The sequence below is a fragment of the Balaenoptera musculus genome, chromosome 3, assembly GCF_009873245.2.
Source record: "Balaenoptera musculus isolate JJ_BM4_2016_0621 chromosome 3, mBalMus1.pri.v3, whole genome shotgun sequence".
Lineage (NCBI taxonomy): Eukaryota > Metazoa > Chordata > Mammalia > Artiodactyla > Balaenopteridae > Balaenoptera > Balaenoptera musculus.
The window spans coordinates 150,603,234-150,623,981 of record NC_045787.1 but is presented as its reverse complement, the minus strand read 5'-3'; the positions used below and the strand labels follow the sequence as shown (position 1 = coordinate 150,623,981).

General features: G+C 47.0%; 1 protein-coding gene across 1 annotated transcript; it reads left to right on the top strand.

Moving 5' to 3' along the window:
- The first annotated feature begins 347 nt into the window (after nucleotides 1-347).
- Nucleotides 348-20,351, top strand: LMAN2 (lectin, mannose binding 2). The gene is made up of 8 exons (XM_036848025.1): nucleotides 348-781; nucleotides 950-1,068; nucleotides 14,090-14,207; nucleotides 15,030-15,109; nucleotides 15,253-15,414; nucleotides 15,507-15,621; nucleotides 18,308-18,427; nucleotides 19,664-20,351. Exons 1-8 carry the CDS (start codon nucleotides 559-561, stop codon nucleotides 19,822-19,824), a joined length of 1,098 nt encoding a protein of 365 aa, XP_036703920.1. The 5' UTR covers nucleotides 348-558; the 3' UTR covers nucleotides 19,825-20,351.
- The last annotated feature ends 397 nt before the right edge of the window (nucleotides 20,352-20,748 follow it).

Here is a 20,748-nt window from a genome sequence, read left to right as displayed (position 1 = left end):
GCCAGAAACGGCTAAAAAGTCTCGCCCTAGTGAGTTCTAGGCGGCGCGGGAGTTGGAATTCTGGTCTCCGCCTTCAATTTAGAACTCCCTTCTCCTTGGACTGGGAAATGTTACTCCAGGGACGCCACCAGTGGCCAGAGGCCAAGAGCGTTCTAGGCTTCGTCTTCCCAGCCCGCGCGAGCGTCCCATGAAAACTACAAGTTCCAGCATGCCCCACTTCACAGACGACCCTCGCGCTGCTCTCCGACACAAATCATCCCTCTGCTCCCCGTTGGCCCACAAGCCGAACGTGCTGTTCCATGATTGGTTGCTGCTCTTGTCGCTCATAAGAACCCATTGCTGAGGCTGGCTGACAGGTTCCTCGCAGCCGCCGAGGCACTCGACCAGGATGGGAGGCTGCTCAGCAAATACAGCCGCCGTCTCCACGGCAGCGAGGCTTTGCTTTTGCTGGCAGTTCCCAGGTGACACTAGGGTTGGAGGGCTTCCGGCCGGAGGCTATTAGATGGAACACCCGGAAGGCGGAAGTCCTAAGACGGAAGTGGTCGAGAGGAACAGAGAATGGCGACGGCGACGGCGACGGCGGCGGCGGCGGCGGCGGGCTGGGTTTGGCGCTGGGGCTGGGGCCGGCGATGCCCGGGGAGGCCTGGGCTTCCCGGCCCCGGCCCTGGCCCCGCTACACTTCTACTTTTTCTCCTGTTTCTGGGGCCGGTGGCTGCCGACATAACTGACGGCAACAGTGAACACCTAAAACGGGAGCATTCGCTTATCAAGCCCTACCACGGTGAGGCCTGGGGCGGGAATGAGTTCAGGGTGAGGGCGAGGCTGGATGGGGTTGGGGAAGGGGTGCCCTTTCTTCTGGTCAGAGCAGTTCTGTGGGTTCCCTGCCTCTGGCAAAGCGAGTCCTGGCCTGGTCTTTTACGCACCTGTCTGCCCGTGTCTCTGCCCACAGGGGTCGGTTCCAGCTCCACGCTCCTCTGGGACTTCCAAGGCAGCACAATGCTCACGAGCCAGTACGTGCGTCTGACCCCTGACGAGCGCAGCAAAGAGGGCTCTATCTGGAACCACCTGGTGAGTGGTTCCCAAGAAGCTAGGCAGAGCATTAAGTAAGCCACTGCAGTCAGCAGCCTAGGCCTGAGCTTAGTTTGAAGGCCGCCCTTCCCTCCTCCGCCCCCTTCCCCATCTTGGTCACACCCGCCAGTAATAACAGGTAATGACAATTGAAGTAACCATGTGTCGTCAGGAGCTGTGCTTGACATTTCGTACACTCTTCTTACTTCATTCCTTCAAAAGCCATGTGAAGTAACTGATGTTATCTCTGTTTCACTGACTAAGAAGCTAAGACTCAGAGTTGAAAGTGCCTTCCCCAAAATCACATAGCCAGTAAGTAGTGGGGCTGTCGTCTGCCTGAACTGAACCCTCTCATTAGTGGGATAAATGGAACGAGTGGGGTCTTCATTGGGTATTTTTTGTGTGTTAGGCACTGACTTTAACGTGCCTTATTGCACTTAATTCTCAAACAGACTGATGTAGATGGCTATCCTGAGTTTTTGCAGAGCTAACAGACAGCGAATGGCATAAACAACGTTTAAACTCTGATCTGTCTCATCTCCAAGCCCAGCAATTCATTTGCTACACTTGACCCAGCCTGGACAGTGGAGGAACCCCTTAGAAATACTTGCAGACTCAGTCCCCTTCCTCAGTGCTTGACTGAGGGTCTAGTCATCAGTGGACTCATGGGCAGTTTAGTTTCTGTGACCTTTGCTGCAGAGGTTAGGGAGCCTCAGGTGACACTGGTGTGTCATATATAAGCAGTGGCCAAGATCAGCTGCTGCACAGACTCCACACCAAGGAAGGTCAGGAAAGAGGTGAAAGGGGAATAATTGGGGGCAGAATGTACTCCTTCCTCAGCCTGCCTGATCCCTACTGTTCCCATGGCCTAAGCTGTTGGCTAGTGTCCTAGTTTTCTTTGTCACCCTGCTCTTTGGTCCCTTCTGGATGACGTCCCCATTTAGTTCTGAGAGCCCACACTGTCCTTGTGTTGCCTCATCTGCCTGTTACCTCAGCTCCACCTCTCCTTCCAGCTAGGGGCATCTGGGGATACTTTGTTCAGCTTTCACTCTGATCCTCAGAGCCTGGGGTCTCTTGTGAAGGGATAAACATGCATTATGTCTGCGCAGTCCGGCCCCTAGTGCCTGGCATTTCCAGTCATTCGTTCTGTTAATTTTGTTCCAGCCTCTCTGGCTGCCTTCTTGCCTCAGGACCTTTGCACTCGTTCCCTCTGTCTGGGACACTGTCTCCAGGCTCTTCATGCTTGCTTGGTTTCTTCTCATCTGTTAAGTCTCAGCTCGAGTGCCACCCACTCAGAGAGTACTTCATTAACTACTTTATTTCCCCCGGAGTCACATTCTGTCACATTATTCTGTCATATAAATTTTTTTAAAAATTTTATTTTATATTAGAGTATAGTTGATTTACAATGTTGTGTTTTAGGTGTACAGCAAAGTGATTCATTTATACATATACATATATCCATTCTTTTTTCAGATTCTTTTCCCATATAGGTTATTACAGAATATTGAGTAGAGTCCCCTGTGCTATACAGTAGGTCCTTGTTGTTTATTTTATATACAGTAGTGTGTATTTGTTAATTCCAAACTCCTAATTTATCCCTCCCCCACGTTTCCCCTTTGGTAACCATAAGTTTGTTTTCAAAGTCTATGAGTCTGTTTCTGTTTTGTAAATAAGTTCATTTGTATCTTTTTTTTTTTTTTACATTTCACATAGAAGTGATATCATATGATGTTTGTCTTTCTCTGTCTGACTTACTTCACTTAGTATGATAATCTCTAGGTCTATCCATGTTGCTGCAAATGGCATTATTTCATTCTTTTTTATGGCTGAGTAATATTCCATTGTATATATGTACCACATTTTCTTTATCCATGTCAGTGGACATCTAGATTGCTTCTATGTCTTCGCTATTTTAAACAGTGCTTCAGTGAACATTGGGGTGCATGTATCTTTTCAAATTAGAGTTTTGTCTGGGTATATGCCCAGTAGTGGGATTGCTGGATCATATGGTAGTTCTATTTTTAGTTTTTTAAGGAACCTCCATACTGTTCTCCATAGTGGTTGTACCAGTTTACATTCCCACCAACAGTGTAGGAGAGTTCCCTTTTCTCCACACCCTCTCCAGCAATTATTGTTTATAGACTTTTTTTTTTTTAATAGTTATTTATTTGGTTGCGCTGGGTCTTTTAGTTGTGGCATGAGAACTCTTAGTTGCAGCATGCATGTGGGATCTAGTTCCCCTGACCAGTGATTGAATCCGGGCCCCCTGCATTGGGAGCACAGAGTCTTAACCACTGCGCCACCAGGGAAGTCCCTGTAGACTTTCTGATGATGGCCATTCTGACTGGTGTGAGGTGATACCTCATTGTAGTTTTTTTTTTTTTATCCTTAGGTAGCTTTTTATTATATCATTCAAAGGAGCATATGATAAGAGAGCAGTGGTATAAAGTGCTAAAGAAGATCAAGAGAGAGTTGACTTGTTGACTTCAGGCTGGGGTGAACATGGCTTCACGAAAGAGGTAGCCCATGAGCAGAAGTAGGTTCCTTCTTTCTCAAGAAACCAGAACCCCTTTTGCTTTCTCCCACAAAACATCCATTCAGAATACTATTCTTTGCCAAAAGATAAAATTTTGAAGTCATCTGAGGCCATCAAGGAATTACACAGCAAAAATCATGATAGGTTTCCAACTTTCTTCAACATGCAGGGTTATCTGCTCCTTCATGGAAGCTAGAATAGTGGTGGCTGTGGTCTCAGATTCCATGCCTGGGCCAGTGGAGGCAGCTTCCTGATGGGTCTGTGGTTGCCTCTCCTCCACCAATGAGGCCTGCTCAGGAGCTGGCATTCCTCTTTCCAGGTTAGGCAGCAGCCGTTGTTAACCCTGGGGATCAGGAACATCAGCAGGGGTTGCTTCTGTGGCACCCAAAAAAATTTAAAGAGTGCTGCAGCCGAGCGGCTTCCCACCTTTCCTTCTCCCACCCGCTCCCTACCTGGAAGTGGCTCTCCTCCCCCCCGCCCCCCTGCCAGCAGCGGTGGCGGCCAACTTGCCCCTCTACCCTTGCCTGTGGTGCCACCCCAGAGCCCCCTCTACTGCCCAGAGGCCGCTGCCACCCACCTAGCCGCCTGCCTGCCTGCCTGCCCGCCCAGCCACCCCTCATTGTAGTGTTGATGTGCACTTCTCTAACGATCAGCGATGTTGAGCAGCTTTTCATGTGCTTCTTGGCCATCTGTCTGTCTTCTTTGGAGAATTGTCTATTTAGATCTTCTGCCCATTTTTTGATTGTGTTGTTTGTTTTTGATATTGAGCTGCCTGATCTGTTTGTATACTTTGGAGATTAATCCCTTGTCGGTTGCTTTGTTTGCAAATGTTTTCTCCCATTCTGTGGATTGTCTTTTTGTTTTGTTTATGGTTTCCTTTGCTGTGCAAAAGCTTTTAAGTTTAATTAGGTCCCATGTGTTTTTAGATAACTTTTTTTTTTGGCCTCACTGTGCAGCATGCAGGATGTTAGTTCCCCAACCGGGGATCGAACCCGGGTCCTCTGCAGTGGAAGCGTGATGTCCCAGCCACTGGACCGCCAGGGAAGTCCCCATGTTTTCTGATAACTTTTAAGGATTACAATGTAGCCTTATATTTTTCAAGGAAGTGAGTTCAGCATAACATTAAAAAAAAATTTTTTTTTAAAGTGAGGTACAAATAGTGCTGGAACTGCTAGAAATTGGTTCAGTCACAAGTAACTTAATTATGGTTGGAGGTAGTTGGTGGTTGGCAGTGTCACAGGCTGAGAGAATTCTGCACTTGCCTTCATCAGATTTTTCAGTCTGGAATATAATTGTGCTGTCTTTCTTCCCCCGCCTCCTATTCAGTGGAATCTAAATATTGCAATTTGAGATCCACTCTTTTATTTATTTATTTTTTGTATCTTTATTGGAGTATAATTGCTTTACAGTGTTGTCAGTTGCTGCTGTATAAGAAAGTGAATCAGCTCTACGTATACATATATCCCCATATCCCCTCCCTCTTGAGCCTCCCTCCCACCCTCCCTAACCCACCCCTCTAGGTTGTCACAAAGCACTGAGCTGGTCTCCCTGTGCTGTTCAGCAGCTTTCCACTAGCCGTCCATTTTACATTTGGTAGTGTATATATGTCAATGCTACTCTCTCACTTCCTCCCAGCTTTCCCTTCCCGCCCTGTGTCCTCAAGTCCATTCTCTACGTCTGTGTCTTTATTCCTGCCCTGCCACTAGGTTCATCAGTACTGTTTTTTTAGATTCCATATATGTGTGTTAGCATACAGTATTTGTTTTTCTCTTTGTGACTTATTTCACTCTGTATGACAGACTCTAGGTCCATCCACCTCATTACAAATAACTCAATTTCGTTCCTTTTTATGGCTGAATAATATTCCATTGTATATATGTGCCACATCTTTATCCATTCATCTGTCGATGGACACTTAGGTTGCTTCCATGTCCTGGCTATTGTAAATAGTGCTGCAGTGAACATTGTGGTACATGTATCTTTTTGAATTACGGTTTTCTCAGGGTATATGTCCAGTAGTGGGATTGCTGGGTCATAATGGTAGTTCTATTTTTAGTTTTTTAAGGAACCTCCATACTGTTCTCCATAGTGGCTGTATCAATTTACATTCCCACCAACAGTGCAGGAGGGTTCCCTTTTGAGATCCACTCTTTTAAAGACTATGAATAAGCCCAAATTGTACATCATTTTAAAAAATTGAACTTGTATTTTCATTTCATTTCCCACACAGAATTTTATCTTTTTTTTTTTTTTTAAAACAATCCTGCAGAGTAGGTACTTTATTTCTTTATTTCTTTCTTTCTTTATTTAGTTTTATTTATGGCTGTGTTTGGTCTTTGTTTCCGTGTGAGCCCTTTTCTCCAGTTGCGGCAAGTGGGGGCCATTCTTCATCGTGGTGCACGGGCCTTTCACTGTCACGGCCTCTCTGGTTGCGGAGCACAGGCTCCAGACGTGCAGGCTCAGTAATTGTGGCTCACGGGCCTAGTTGCTCCACGGCATGTGGGATCTTCCCAGACCAGGGCTTGAACCCGTGTCCCCTGCATTGGCAGGCAGACTCTCAACCACTGTGCCACCAAGGAAGCCCCCTAGAATTTTATCTTAATGCAGTATATTTAATGCTTGAAAATTTTACTGATTAGACTATCATGTTCCTCTGCAAATAAAATAAGTGTAATAATTTAAGCTTTTAACCTTGTTGGGACCTTGAAATTAAGTTTTAATATTTTCTTTGGGATTATTATAATTATCATTGGTATACAGTTGATCAAAAGAAATGCCTTACACATTACACAATTTTTGAATAATTATTACACAAAGTAAACATTTATTGAAATGCATCTCATCCAACTGTCATCTCCCCACCCCCATTTGGATGGATGTCATTGTCAGAATGAGAAGCTTTAGCATGACTTCTGTTTTTTGTTTTTATCTGTGTGAATGCTGAGAACTTGTGTTTGCTTAAATAGTAGATGGAGATGCAGGGAGTTTTGTTATAGCAGGGTCACTCAATGTTTTGAACTTCTTTGGTTTATAAACCCTAAATCATGTAGTGATTTTTCATCAAAAATTTTAACAGTGTATCAGCTGACTGTAGATTAGCTCTGCCTTGATGTGGATAGACCTAGAGACTGTCATACAGAGTGAAGTAGGTCAGAAAGAGAAAAACAAATATCGTATAATATCGTTTATATGTGGAATCTAGAAAAATGGTACAGATGAACTTATTTGCAAAGCAGAAATAGTCACAGATGTAGAGAACAAACTTACAGGAGATTGGGGTTGACATATATGCACTACTATAGACAATATAAAATAGATAACTAATGAGAACTACTGTATAGCACAGGGAACTCTACTCAGTGGTCTGTGGTGACCTAAATGGGAAGGAAATCCAAAAAAAGAGTGGATATATGTATACATATAACTGATTCACTTTGCTATACAGCAGAAACTAACACAACATTGTAAAGCAACTATACTCCAATTAAAAAAAAAAAAAGGATTAGGTCTGCCTTTCACTTTGTTGCAAGCCAAGACACAGAAACTACCTAACTGTAAAATGGTCTGTGACCGCCAATGATTGATTCTGATTTAGTTGGCCTGGAGGAGGGCCAGGGCATTAAGATTTCTGAGCTCCCCATGTGGCTCAACTGTGCAGCCAGGATGGAGGACCATGGCCATGTCATGTTCTGCCTTCAAAATCAGCTTCTACATCAGTTCTAGCCTGTACCTCATCTGCTTAAAATCCTTCTTTATATTGTCTGTATCACAGTATTCTGTCTGATGGTCTGCAGTCTTACCTGCAGTACACAGAGACTTTCTAAGGCTGGGATAGTCTTGGAGGTATTGGTTTCTAGGTCCTCAACTTCCATGGGTACTCTTTCCTGAAACTGATCTCCCTGCAAACATGCCAGGGACAGGAGGGGAGGTTTTCCTTTCCCACCTTCCAGTGCATCATTGCCCTTCTCAGAGGCACACCTCCCACCAGCTGGGGTCTTATCTCAGTGCATTGTTCCCAGGCATAGAAAACTCCTGGGCACCGAAGAGCCCATTTGAAATCTTGGTTTCTGGGCTGACTTTTGTGTACGTGAGATATGTTTTTAAGTTTTTTCAAATACATGAGGGCTTTTCTAGTTATCTTTATTTTTTAAGTTATTGATATCTAGTTTAATTTCATCATGGTCAGGGAACAGGTTCTATGATTTCAATCCTTGGAGGTCTGTTGAGACTTGCAAATGGTCCTTCGAATGATCAGGATTTTGGGGAAACATTCCGTGTGTGCTTGTGAAGGATGTGGATTCTTTACTGCTTGAATGAAGTGTGCCATTTAGGTCCTTAGGTCATGTTTGCTGATTGGGTTCAAATCTCTATATCTTTCTGACATTTTTGCTTGTTTTTATCAGTTATTAGGAGAGGTGTATTAAAATGCCTGTGTATGGATTTGTCTTTATCTTTGTAGTCTGTCAGTTTCTGCTTTATATATTATTATTATTTTTTTAAATTTATTTATTTTATTTATTTATTTTTGACTGCGTTGGGTCTTTGTTGCTGCGCACGGGCTTTCTCTAGTTGCGGTGAGCGGGGGCTACTCTTCGTTGCGGTACAGGGACTTCTCATTGCAGTGGCTTCTCTTGTTGCAGAGCACGGGCTCTAGGCGCACGGGCTTCAGTAGTTGTGGCATGCAAGCTCAGTAGTTGTGGCTCGGGGGCTCTAGAGCGCAGGCTCAGTAGTTGTGGCACACGGGCTTAGATGCTCCGCGGCATGTGGGATCTTCCCGGACCAGGGCTTGAACCCGTGTCCCCTGCATTGGCAGGCGGATTCTTAACCACTGCACCACCAGGGAAGCCCCTGCTTTATATATTTTGAGACCAAAATTTTCCTGAAAAACGGAGTCCTTTGTTCTTAAGAAGAGTCCCCTTCTAGACTTTGTTATTGGCATAGCTGCACGAGCTTGCTTTTGCTTAGTTTTTGCATGCAATATCTTTTTCTATCCTTTTCTTTTTCCCACTTCTTTATGTTTTAGAGTTGTCTCCTGTAAACAGCATAAAATTAGGCTTTTGGGCGGTTATTCGTTTATTTTTATTGTGGTAAAATACAATAACATAAAATTTACCATTTAACCTTTTATTGTTTTTTACTTTTAAATACTTTAATTTTTGAAACCATTGTCTTCAGTACAATACTCAATGGCATTGGGACAGTTTTTTAAAATGTAATGGTCACCACGAAGGACGCAAGAATATACAATGCGGAAAAGACAGTCTCTTCAGCAAGTGGTGTTGGGAAAGTTGGACAGCTGCATGTAAATCAATGAAGTTAGAGCACACCCTCACACCATGTACAAAAATAAACTCAAAATGGCTTAAAGACTTAAATATAAGACATGACGCCATAAAACTCCTAGAAGAGAACATAGGCAAAACATTCTCTGACATAAATCCTACCAATATTTCCTTAGGTCAGTCTCCCAAGGCAATAGAAATAAAAACAAAAATAAACAAATGGGACCTGATCAAACTTATAAGCTTTTGCACAGCAAAGGAAACCATAAACAAAATGAAAAGAAACCTATGGACTGGGAGAAAGTATTTGCAAATGATGCGACCGACAAGAGCTTAATTTCCAAAATATACAAACAGCTCATACAATTCAATAACAAAAAAAAAACCAATCCAATCAAAAAATGAGCAGAAAACCTAAATAGACATTTCTCCAAAGAAGACATACAGATGGCCAGTAGGCACATGAAAAGATACTCATCGTCTCTGATTATTAGAGAAATGCAAATCAAAACTGCAATGAGGTACCACCTCACACTGGTCAGAATGGCCATCATTAAAAAGTTTACAAATAGTAAATGCTGGAGAGGGTGTGGAGAAAAGGGAACCCTCTTACACTGTTGGTGGGAATGTAAATTGGTGCAGCCAGTATAGAGATTCCTCAAGAAACTAAAAACAGATTTTCCATATGATCCGGCAATCCCACTCCTGGGCATATATCCAGACAGAACTCTAATTTGAAAAGATACATGCACTCCAGTGTTCATTGCAGTACTATTTACAATAGCCAAGACATGGAAACAACCTAAATGTCCATCGATAGATGAATGGATAAGGATGTGGATATACAGTGGAATATTACTCAGCTACAAAAAAGAATGAAGTAATGCCATTTGCAACAACATGGATGGACCTAGAGATGATCATACTAAGTGAAGTAAGTCAGACAGAGAAAAACAAATATATCAATTATATGTAGAATCTAAAATATGACACAAATGAACATATCTATGAAACAGAAACAGGCTCACCGATACAGAGAACAGACTTGTGATTGCCAAGGGGGAAGGGGGTGGGGGAGGGAAGGATTGGGAGTTTGGGATTAGCAGATGCAAACTATTATATATAGGATGGATAAACGACAAGGTTCCACTGTACAGCACAGGGAACTATATTCAATATCCTATGATAATCCATAATGGAAAATAATATGAAAAAGAGTATATGTATCTGTATAACTGAGTCACTTTGCTGTACAGCAGAAATTAACATTGTAAATCAATTTTCAATATTTAAAAAAATGTATATACTGTAAAAAATGTAAATACTTTGATTACTATAAATATGTATCTGCATGAAAAAGAAAATAAAATTTCTCAAAAATATTTTTATTGTGGTAAAATATACATGACGTAAAATGTACTATCTTAACCACTTTTCTTTTTATAATTAAAAAAAATAAATTTATTTATTTATTTTTGGCTGCATTGGGCCTTTGTTGCTGCGCACGGGCTTTCTCTAGTTGCGGCGAGCGGGGGCTACTCTTCATTGTGGTGCGCGGGCTTCTCACTGCCGTGGCTTCTCTTTTTGCGGTGCGCAGGCTCTAGGCATGCGGGCTTCAGTAGTTGTAGTGCTCAGGCTTCAGTAGTTATAGCTCACGGGCTTCAGTACTTGTGGCACGCAGCCTCAGTAGTTGTGGCTCACGGTCTCTAGAGCGCAGGCTCAGTAGTTGTGGTGCACGGGCTTAGTTGATCCACAGCATGTGGGATCTTCCCGGACCAGGGCTTGCACCCGTGTTCGCTGCAATGGCAGGCGGATTCTTAACCACAGCGCCACCAGGGAAGTCCCTTAACCACTTTCAAGTGTACAGTTTAGTGGCATTAAGTACATTCACCTTGTTGTGCAACCATCACCACCATCTATCTCCAGAACTTTTTCATCATCCCAAGCTGAAAATGTACTCATTAAACACTAACTCCCCGCTCCCTGCCTCCCCACAGCCCCTGGTAACCACTATTCTGCTTTCTCTTTCTGAATTTGACTTTTCTAGGTACCTCACATAAATGGAATCATAGAATATTTGTCTATATCTGGCTTATTTCACTTAGCATAATATCTGCAAGGTTCATCCATGTTGTAGCATGTTTTAGTACTTCATTCCTTTTTATGGCCAAATAACATTCCTCTGTGTGTGTGTGTGTGTGTGTGTGTGTGTGCACGTGCGTGCGCACACACCACATTTTGTTTATCCATTCATCTGTTGGTGGACACTGGGTGGTTTCCACCTTTTGGCTATTGTGAACAGCGCTGCTACGTACGTGGGTGGACATAGGTGGCTGTTGTAGTGTCTGTTTTCACTTTTTTTTGGTAAATACCTAGGAAGTGGAATTGCTGGGTCATATGGTCACTCTTTGTTTAACTTTTTGAGGACCACCAAACTGTTTTCCATAGCAACCACACCATTTTACATTCTCACCAGCAATGCATCAGGGTTCCAATTTCTCCGCATCTTTGCAATACTTATTTTCCATTTTTTTGATGATAGCCATCCAAATGGGTGTGGAGTGGTATCTTGTGGTTTTGATTTGCATTTCTCTAATGACTAATGATGTTGAGCGTCTTTTCATGTGATTAGCCATTTGTATATATTCTTCTATGAAAAAATGTGTATCCAAGTCGTTTGCCCATTTTTGAATTGGGTTTTTTGTTCAGTTTTAGGAGTTTTCTGTATATTCTGGACATTATCAATATATGATTTGGAAATATTTTCTCTCAGTCTGTGGGTTGTCTTTTCATTCTCTTCATGTTCTTTGATGTGTAAAAGGTTTTAATTTTGATGAAGTCCAATTTGATTTTTTTGTTGTCTGTGCTTTGGTGTAATATCTAGGAGATTATTGCTAAATCCGGTGTTGTGAAGATTTTCCCCCGTTTTTTTTTCTAAAGAGTTTTATAGTTTTAGCTCTTAAGTTTAAGTCTTTGATCTGTTATTTATTTTTAAAATTAAACTTTTTATTTTGAGATAGTTGTAGATTCACATGCAGTTGTAAGAAAAAATACAGAGATTAAGAGGTACAGACTTCCAGTTATAAAATAAATAAGTCATGGGGATGTAATGTACAGCATAGGGAATGTGGTCAATAATATTACAATAACTTTCTATGGTGACAGATAGTTACTAGACTTATTGTGGTGATCAATTTGTAATGTATGTAAATATCAATCCCTATGTGGTGCACCTGAAACTAATATTGTATGTGAACTGTACTTCATTTAAAAAAAAAAAGAAGAAGAAAAGAAAATAATACAGGGAGATCATGTGTACCCTTACCAGCATTTAGTCTATCTACATTTAGTAAAATTACTGATACGTTTATTTGGGTTTAATCTGCCATCTTACTGTTTACTTTCTGTTTGTACTGACCTCTGTTCATTCTTCTTTCGGGTCTTGGCTTCTTTGGGGTTGGCTAATTTTTATTCCACTTTTACTCTTCTATTAGCTTGAAAGTTCTGTGCTTATTTCCCAGTATTTTAATTGTTTCTCTGGAGTTTAAAGCACACATCATGTTTTACCAAAGTCTAATGATAACACGTACTTCTAACTCCTTCCAGGACAATGCAAAGCTTTTAGAACACTTTAACTCTTTTTACCCCGTTGTTATTAATCTTTCTGTTTTAAATCACGCAAAGCATTATTGTTTTATGCAGTCAAATATTTATTTAGATTTTTAGTCTCACATCTACTTTAGTCATTGTTCTTCATTCCTTCGTGAATCTCTGACTTTACATCTGAATCCGGATCACTTTTCTTCTCCCTGAAGAATGAAAGATAGCTTTTTTCTTTTTTTTAATAAATTTATTTATTTATTTATTTATTTATTTTTATTTTTGGTTGCGTTGGGTCTTTGTTGCTGTGTGCAGGCTTTCTTTAGTTACGATGAGCGGGGGCTACTCTTTGTTGCAGTGCGCAGGCTTCTCATTGCGGTGGCTTCTCTTGTTGCGGAGCACGGGCTCTAGGCGCGTGGGCTTCAGTAGTTGTGGCTCACAGGCTTAGTGGTTGTGGCTGTGGGCTCTAGAGCACAGGCTCAGTAGTTGTGGCGCACAGGCTTAGTTGCTCCGTGACATGTGGGATCTTTCCAGACCAGGGCTCGAACCCGTGTCCCCTGCATTGGCAGGCGGATTCTTAACCACTGTGCCACCAGGGACGCCCCTGTGTTTGCAAGATTTTTTTGCTGAAATGTGAGGCTTGGGTGAGTCTGTTTAGTCTAATTTAAGGGATTGTGAGGACTCATAGCTGAGCTACAATCCCTGGGAAGCCTTTCTCATTCATTCTTACTTTTCAGTTGCAGTTTTTGTCGTCTCAGTCCAAAGCAAGACTGGTTCACCAGGCCTTCCATCCGCTCATCAGGTCTTGGACTTAGATTCCGTGCCCATATGTCCTTGAGACCTGGTTCTTATCACCTCACAGTTGCCCCCTCCAGAATCTGCAGGGTCTCCCAGAGCCAGTGAACTGTCAAGAACTTGAAGGGCTGACTTCACACTGTGTCAGGCTGTAGTGCAGGTGCCTGCTAACCCTGTGTTCTCAGGGGCCGGGTCTCCTCACCTGGGCTCCTGGTGCCCAGGCCCAGAACAGTGAATCTGGTAAATCAGTGGTGCACAAGCCAGATCACCACAATGGGACATAAGGGTTTTTATTTTCCGTTTGAGTTTTTTCTAATTACAGAAGTAATATGTTCAATACAGAAGATGCAGACATAGAAAGTAGACATTCCCCTCCCAGAGTTAGCTTTCATTAATGTGGGTTCATATTTCTTTCATTTCCTTCTTTCTCTACACATATCCTAACTTCTTTCTTTTTCAAAAATGAGCACATAGTGCTGATACTGTTTTGCAACTTATCTTTCCTCTCTTAGTATCTTTAATATCTTGATCTTGAACTGTAAGTGCTTATGGATCTCCCTCGTTCTGTTAAAAAGCTGCCTCAGCAGCCTTGGGATACTCTGTGGCCTCCCACTCCCGACCTGGGAGGCCCAGCAGCCCCTCCCTCCCTGCTGAGGACGCTGGGGGGCCAGTTGGTCAGTGACACTCGTGACCCTGCTGCCTGGCCCTGTTCTGAGTGTCATCTCGGTGCAGGGTCTGTGCCGGGTCGCCTCCATCTGGCAGGCAAGCCTGGGGAGCTCTGAGCAGCCCTCTGCTCTCCCTCTAGCCTTGCTTCCTCAAGGACTGGGAGATGCACGTTCACTTCAAAGTCCATGGCGCAGGGAAGAAGAATCTCCATGGTGACGGCATTGCCTTGTGGTATACCCGGGACCGCCTGGTGCCAGGTAGGGTGGCACTCGCACAGGTGGGACCTGTGCGTCTGTGGCCAAGGATCCTCCACTCTGCACCCCCTTGTTAGGGTGCTGCTGCTCCTCTTTGAGGAAACCTGGGACCTGGGGGCAACTGGAGGGAGCGTCCTTTTAGAAGCTGACCCTGTGGCCCAACTCTGTGCCCCATTGTGGCCTGGTGTTCTACACCAGCTAAGAATGGTTTTACCATTCTACCATTTTATTTTATTTTACTTATTTAGGCTGCGCCGGGTCTTAGTTGCAGCACGTGGGATCTTTAGTTGCAGCATGTGGGCTTCTTAGTTGTGGCATGCATGCGGGTTCTAGTTCCCCAACCAGGGATCGAACCTGGGCCCCCTGCATTGGGAGCACGGAGTCTTACCCACTGGACCACCAGGGAAGTCCCTCTACCATTTTAAAAAGGATAAAACAGGGAAGACTGTGTGATAGAGACCATCTGTGGCCCACAAAGCCTAAAATGTTTGCTGTCTGGCCTTGGACAGAAGGGTTAAGGGATGGTTCTTAACTGCAATGGCTACCTGGTTTTCACAGGTTGGGTATCCCCTTGTCACCTGACACCTCAGAGCACATAGGCAGGTGCTGTTCCTTCACAGTTCAGGCTTCAAACTTGAGTCCTCTCTGCCACACCCCTGAGACCACCCTCCAGTCCCCCACCCGACCCCCACTTAGAGATCCCTTCTCTTTCCTGGGAGAATGACCACAGATTAACCCACCCATGCTGGCATTACTTTGTCCTTCAGGTATCCATGGGACAACTCCAGTTTCTCCCGTTACAGGAGCATCTCCTTCTAATTCCAGGGCCTGTGTTTGGAAGCAAAGACAACTTCCATGGCTTAGCCATCTTCCTGGACACGTATCCCAATGATGAGACCACAGAGGTAGGCCCCTGCTCTCCTGCAGAGCAGGACGGGACTTCTCCCTGGTCCCTGCATGAGAGGAGCCTCCAGGGATCAGGGTGGTGGGTGCCCTGAGGCCTCCCACGGGCTGGGCTGGCCTCATAGTAACCTGCGTCTTGTTTCAGCGTGTGTTCCCGTACATCTCCGTGATGGTGAACAATGGCTCCCTGTCCTACGACCACAGCAAGGACGGCCGCTGGACCGAGCTGGCAGGCTGCACGGCTGACTTCCGCAACCGCGATCACGACACCTTCCTGGCCGTGCGCTACTCCCGGGGTCGCCTGACGGTGAGTGGGCGGGAGGGGCGGCTTGGGGGGGGGGGCTCGGGAAGGTGGGCAGGCCGGCCCCAGGCTACCCTTGACCTGCTGGTCGGCTGCAGGTGATGACTGACCTGGAGGACAAGAACGAGTGGAAGAACTGCATTGACATCACGGGCGTGCGCCTGCCCACTGGCTACTACTTCGGAGCCTCGGCCGGCACCGGCGACCTGTCTGGTGAGTGTGTGGGCTGAGCGAGGCGTCAAGTCTCAGTCTGACCTTCCCTGGTCTTTTGGGAGCTTGTGACACAGCCAGTCCCTTTCCTCCTTGATCTTCCTTCATTTGATTCCACGCTTGCCTGGTTTTCTTCCTCCTCTTCCCATATCCATGAGCAGTCCCTCAGCCGCCATCTCTCTCTGTCCTCTAGGGGCTGGGGGGCTTTGAATCTGGATGCAGTGGACCCCCAGATTTCTATCTCCAGACCTGTGTCACCAGCATCCTGCTCAGCATCTCCGCCTGGTGCCAAGCAGGCCTCTCAGCCTTCACACACCCACAGCCAGAGATAGAAACGAACCTCTGTCCTTGTAGTTGCTCAGGTCAAAACACCTTGGTATCATTCTGGTCTCTGCTTTTTCTCTCACACGCCGCCTCCCATCCATTGGCTGGTCCTGCTGGCTTTGTCTTCTCCCTGCCTCAGACCACTTTTCTCCCTTCCTTTACTGCCGGCAGGTCCGGGCCACCATCCTCCCTCACTCGGACAACCACAGGGGCCTCCCGAGGGTCCCTCCTCCCACACTAGCCCCAACAGTTTCTCCCAGCACAGCAGCAGAGCTGCTCCTCCCACCTCCCTTCCAGCGGTGATCTGCCAGGCCTGTGTGCCGCCTTCCCACCCCCTTCCCTCTGGCTCATCCTCCCTGCTCCCTGGTGACACTGCCCCTAGCTGCTCTTCAGACCCACCCCTGCCCTTCTGCCTTGGGCCTTTGTGCTTGCATCTCTCCCTTGGCTTCTCCAGGTCTCGCCCAGATGTCACTTCCTCAGTGGGACTGTCCCTGATTCCCTCATTTAAAGTTGCATACACACATCCCAGTCCCCTGCACACTTCCCATCACCTTTCCTAGCTTTATTTTTCTTCATAGCACTTAACCATCCTGGAATTTGCCATGTAATTTATTTCATTATCTGTGTCCCCCTCACTGAATTGTAAGCTTCACAGAGTCAAGGCTCTGTCTTGTTTGGCCTATGGTGAGTGCTATAAGCATTGGGTTGCTGCCTGCCTGCACAGGCCTCTTGGGGCCACCAGGCCTGGGTGGCACTTGATGGTGGCCTTTGGCCTTGGTCCTTAGTCCCTTCTCAGGGCCCTTGGGAGGCACCAAGCCTGGGGCTGGCTCCTGCCTACCAGAGCTAGGAAGCAGTGTGGAGAACCAGTCAGAGGCTTGTTTATTGTCAGGATAGATGTTTCCAGGGCCTGTGAGCCAGCACCGTTCAGGAGCCTGCCCCTCACCATGCAGATGTCTGGGTCCACCCTGTCCCAGTGTCTATTTTGGGGGGGGGGTTTGTTTTAAAGTTTTTAATGTGGAAATTCCGATTGTATACCCATAAGAGGGGAGGTGTTCTAATAAGCCCCTTGTTGCTGTTAACCAGCTTCAGTAATTACCAGCTCATGGCCCGTCTTGTTCCATCTGTGGATTCACTACAGCCCTCCTCCGGGTTACTTGGAATTCCATCTGACAGTGTTTCAGCAGGTGTCATGAGAAGGTTCTGGGAACAGAGCCAGATCTGTGGCAGGTGGATATTCTCTAAGGCTGTTTAGAGAGGCCCCGGGAAGGGCAGTGGAGGGAGCCATGCACACAGTAGTGTCTGACCGTTAGTTGGAGGGTTGTGCACACCAGCCTCCCATCAGGCATCGCATGCGTAAAGGCACGTGGTGTGTTCTTAGATAAGTAGCGGTCTCTTTCCCCTTTTATACAACTGGGACCGTCGGGCATTTGGGAGTTGAAGGGATCTTGTCAAGTTCATGCACCCAGGGAACGGCAGAGCTCAGATGGGACCTGCTGCCTGACTCCAGAGTCCGTGCTTGTCCCTGGGCTTCCAGGGGCTGCACGTACTGGTGTCAGGTATGGCTGGGCTCTGCCCAATCCAGCCACGGGGGTCCTTGCTCTTTAGGCTCTCCCTTTTCTGGACCTTTCCTCAGATTCTAGTCAGTTAGCTGAGCTGATAGCTGGAGTCAGGCTGACCGGGACCCTTGTCTTGGTTCTGAGCCTCACCCTCCCCATCTCAAAAATGGGGTGGTCAATTATTGTCAGTGTCATTTAGAGGTTCTCTCCTGCCCATACTAGTTGGACCCAGGCCTTTCTCAAGTCTCCTCAGGTACAGTCGCTTGACTGTGTGTCTGGCCGAGCTTTCAGCTGGCTGCCAAGTCGTTTGTCTGCATCCTGTATTTGGGTCTCTGTGACAGGAACGTTGGGGGGCTGCCTGCCCTTGGGAGGATCAGGCTTCTCAACCAGTCATAGAACAATGTGTGGGTCCTTATCTGGTTCTGTTTTCAAAGACATACTATCTGCAAGCAATACGCCTATGCCTTGTCTGTACTTTCTCATTTATATGCCTTGATAATCGTGCAAGATGGAGATTACCACCTGCATTTACAAATGAGGAAACTGAGCCTCAAAGAGGACAGCAGAGCCAGGATTAGACCCAATGATTTTGATTGTAAAACTCCTACTTTTTCCTGTCCGCTCTGCCTCCTTCCAGGTTTCTTGTTGCTGAGTTCTGGAGGTGTTCCAGCCCCTGGAATGCTGCCTGCTGGGGGCTGCTGGGCTCTCCCCAGGGAACCTGGCTACTTTATGTGGTGGGGGGGGCGGCCGTTGGGCCATGTGCGCCGAAGCGGCTCCAGGCCCCTTAGAAGCTAACTCTCATCCTTCAGACAATCATGACATCATCTCCATGAAGCTGTTCCAGCTGATGGTGGAGCACACGCCTGACGAGGAGAACATTGACTGGACCAAGATCGAGCCCAGCGTCAACTTGCTCAAGTCGCCCAAAGGTATGCACTTGCAGCCCCTCCCGGTGGGGCCTGGGCTGGCTCTGGCAAGTGCCCGGGGTCCATCTGCCCTTCCCTGGTCCAGCCAGGCCCTTGGATCAGCAAATAGTGCTCATTAGCAGGTGTGTGAGCACCTGGTGTCTGCATCCTCCTGCACTCAGTGCTGGGATAACGGCCAGTGAAGCCAAAGGGGCTGTTTGTTGGTGTGTGTGGTGCATTGGGCACTCTGATACCTCAGTGCGCAGCCTCAGTGAATGGCCTGGAAGTAGGTCCTGTGACTGCTGGGAGAGGTGATCCTAAGGCTTCCTCAGCTAGAAAGAGGTAAAAAGGCAAGATGTGAACTTGAGTTTTGGCAAAACCCCAAGCCTGAGTTCTTCCCAGAGTACTAGTCAGCCACCGCTTCGTCCTCACAGAGCAAGGGTTCTCGTGGGGGAAGTGAGGGCCGTGTGTGTGTGTGTGTGTGTGTGTGTGTGTGTGTGGCAAAATCTATCCCAGGAGCCCCAGAGTTGTGCATGTGGGCCCAGCGGGTGATAGAGCACCAGTGGAACCCAACGTTTTATGTGACATCTCACTTTTTTAAGATTCAAGTTGCTTTTAGATGTTTTGGGGGCCAAACAAATCCTGCCATAGACCAGTTTTGTGACCTTTGGTTGAAGGCTTTCTGCTGCCAAGGGTTTTCGGACACATCATCTGCTCCAGCCCACCCAGCAACCCCATGCAGTTGGCCAAGCAGGGGTTAACTCGTTTTCAGATGGGTGGACCCATTGGGGTAGAGGGTCAAAGCAGAAGGATGGGGGTTGGGGGTCGGGGCCCTGGGAGACCCCCTAGGAGACAACGACCGAACGCATCCAGATGTAAATGAGGGCAGCCTGTGGCCAGGGCTGTGTTTCTTCAGATGGGGACCTCAGACCACTGCATTGGGCTGGGGGTGGGCTTGTGAAAGCAGGTCCTGGGCCTGCCTCAGGCTGTCAAGGAGACCCCAGGAGTCCAGTGTTCACCAGTTTCTTGTAGCAGAAAGCACCTCACCCTGGATCCCTGGGAGCCTTGATCCCTGGGAACCTTGGTCCCAGTGAGGTTGGACAATCTCTGTGCATGCCCCTGCCCCTCACTGGTGCGGTGTGAGCAGGCCACAGCTGACGTCTCTAGGGTGGGTGTGGGGACCTAAACGGTCTGTCGCCCTGCTCCCCCGTCTCCTGGGAGCCCGTCCGACCTCTCATTCCCCCCTCTCTTCTCCCTCAGACAACGTGGACGACCCGACGGGGAACTTCCGCAGCGGGCCCCTGACGGGGTGGCGGGTGTTCCTGCTGCTGCTCTGCGCCCTCCTGGGCATCATCGTGTGTGCCGTGGTGGGGGCCGTGGTGTTTCAGAAGCGGCAGGAGCGGAACAAGCGTTTCTACTGAGCAACGGGCGCTCGGCTTGGGGAAGGGCCCTGGCGCTAATGTGAACTTTTTTTTTTAACTAGGATTATAAAAGAAAAATAAGATGATCTTATTTCTTAACCATTTCAAAGAAATAATTAAAGAAGTATTTTCGTACATTTTGCTTCTTGCCCAGTGGGGACAGGCTTCAGGGCTGGGGAAAAAGGGTTTGACATCCCCACAGCTGGGGGCAGAGGCCCTTGCCCTATGCTAGCCTCTCAGGAGCAGGGGGTCTGTGCCTGGTGCTGGCCCGAGATGCCCGCAGGTGGCTGTTGAACACTGGAGGCCCCCAGACCACACTGGGGTGGGCACCTGAGGACATGACCAGTGATCTTGTTCTGTGCTGTGTGGTGTGTGTGACAGAAGAGGAGGCCAGCTGGGGGGCCTGGGCCTTCCTGTTCGCCCTCTGAGCTTCTTTCCAAGGCAGACCCTCGGGGGAGGCTGGAGGAGCCGTTTGGTGGGGCCCAGAGTGTGACGGTTTGCTAAATAAAGTGAAATAACCAACCTCAGCTGTGTGGCTGTCCTAAGAGACTTGCTTTTCTTTTCTTCAAATGACTTCCAGCTGGCCACGCTTTATAGCTCCTAGCCTCGTCCCCTCAGGCCTGCGGCACAGCCCCAGGAGGCAGGTGCTGTGGTCCCCATTTCCCAGGTAGGGAATCACAGCTCTTGCAGGTCAAGCAAAATGTGCCCAGTGTCACACAGCTGGTGGCGTCTTGGGGGCGGGGCCTGCGCCATCTCCACGTTCCCTGGGCCTCTGTGTGAAAGGATCCAGTGAGGTGAAGATGTGGTTCCCATGTGGTGGGTGTGACCTCCACCCAAGGGAACTCTAGGGGCTCTGGATGATCTGGAAGGGATTGTGGGGGCAGGAGGGCAGGTTGGGGTCAGCAGTGGTGTTCCCACTGGTGC

Excerpts from the sequence above, each read along its gene's own strand:
- LMAN2 (XM_036848025.1), top strand. The coding sequence starts at position 559 with ATGGCGACGGCGACGGCGACGGCGGCGGCGGCGGCGGCGGGCTGGGTT. Across the intron at positions 1,069-14,089 it reads GCTCTATCTGGAACCACCTG|CCTTGCTTCCTCAAGGACTG; the intron begins GTGAGTGGTTCC and ends CTCTCCCTCTAG. Across the intron at positions 15,110-15,252 it reads CCAATGATGAGACCACAGAG|CGTGTGTTCCCGTACATCTC; the intron begins GTAGGCCCCTGC and ends GTCTTGTTTCAG.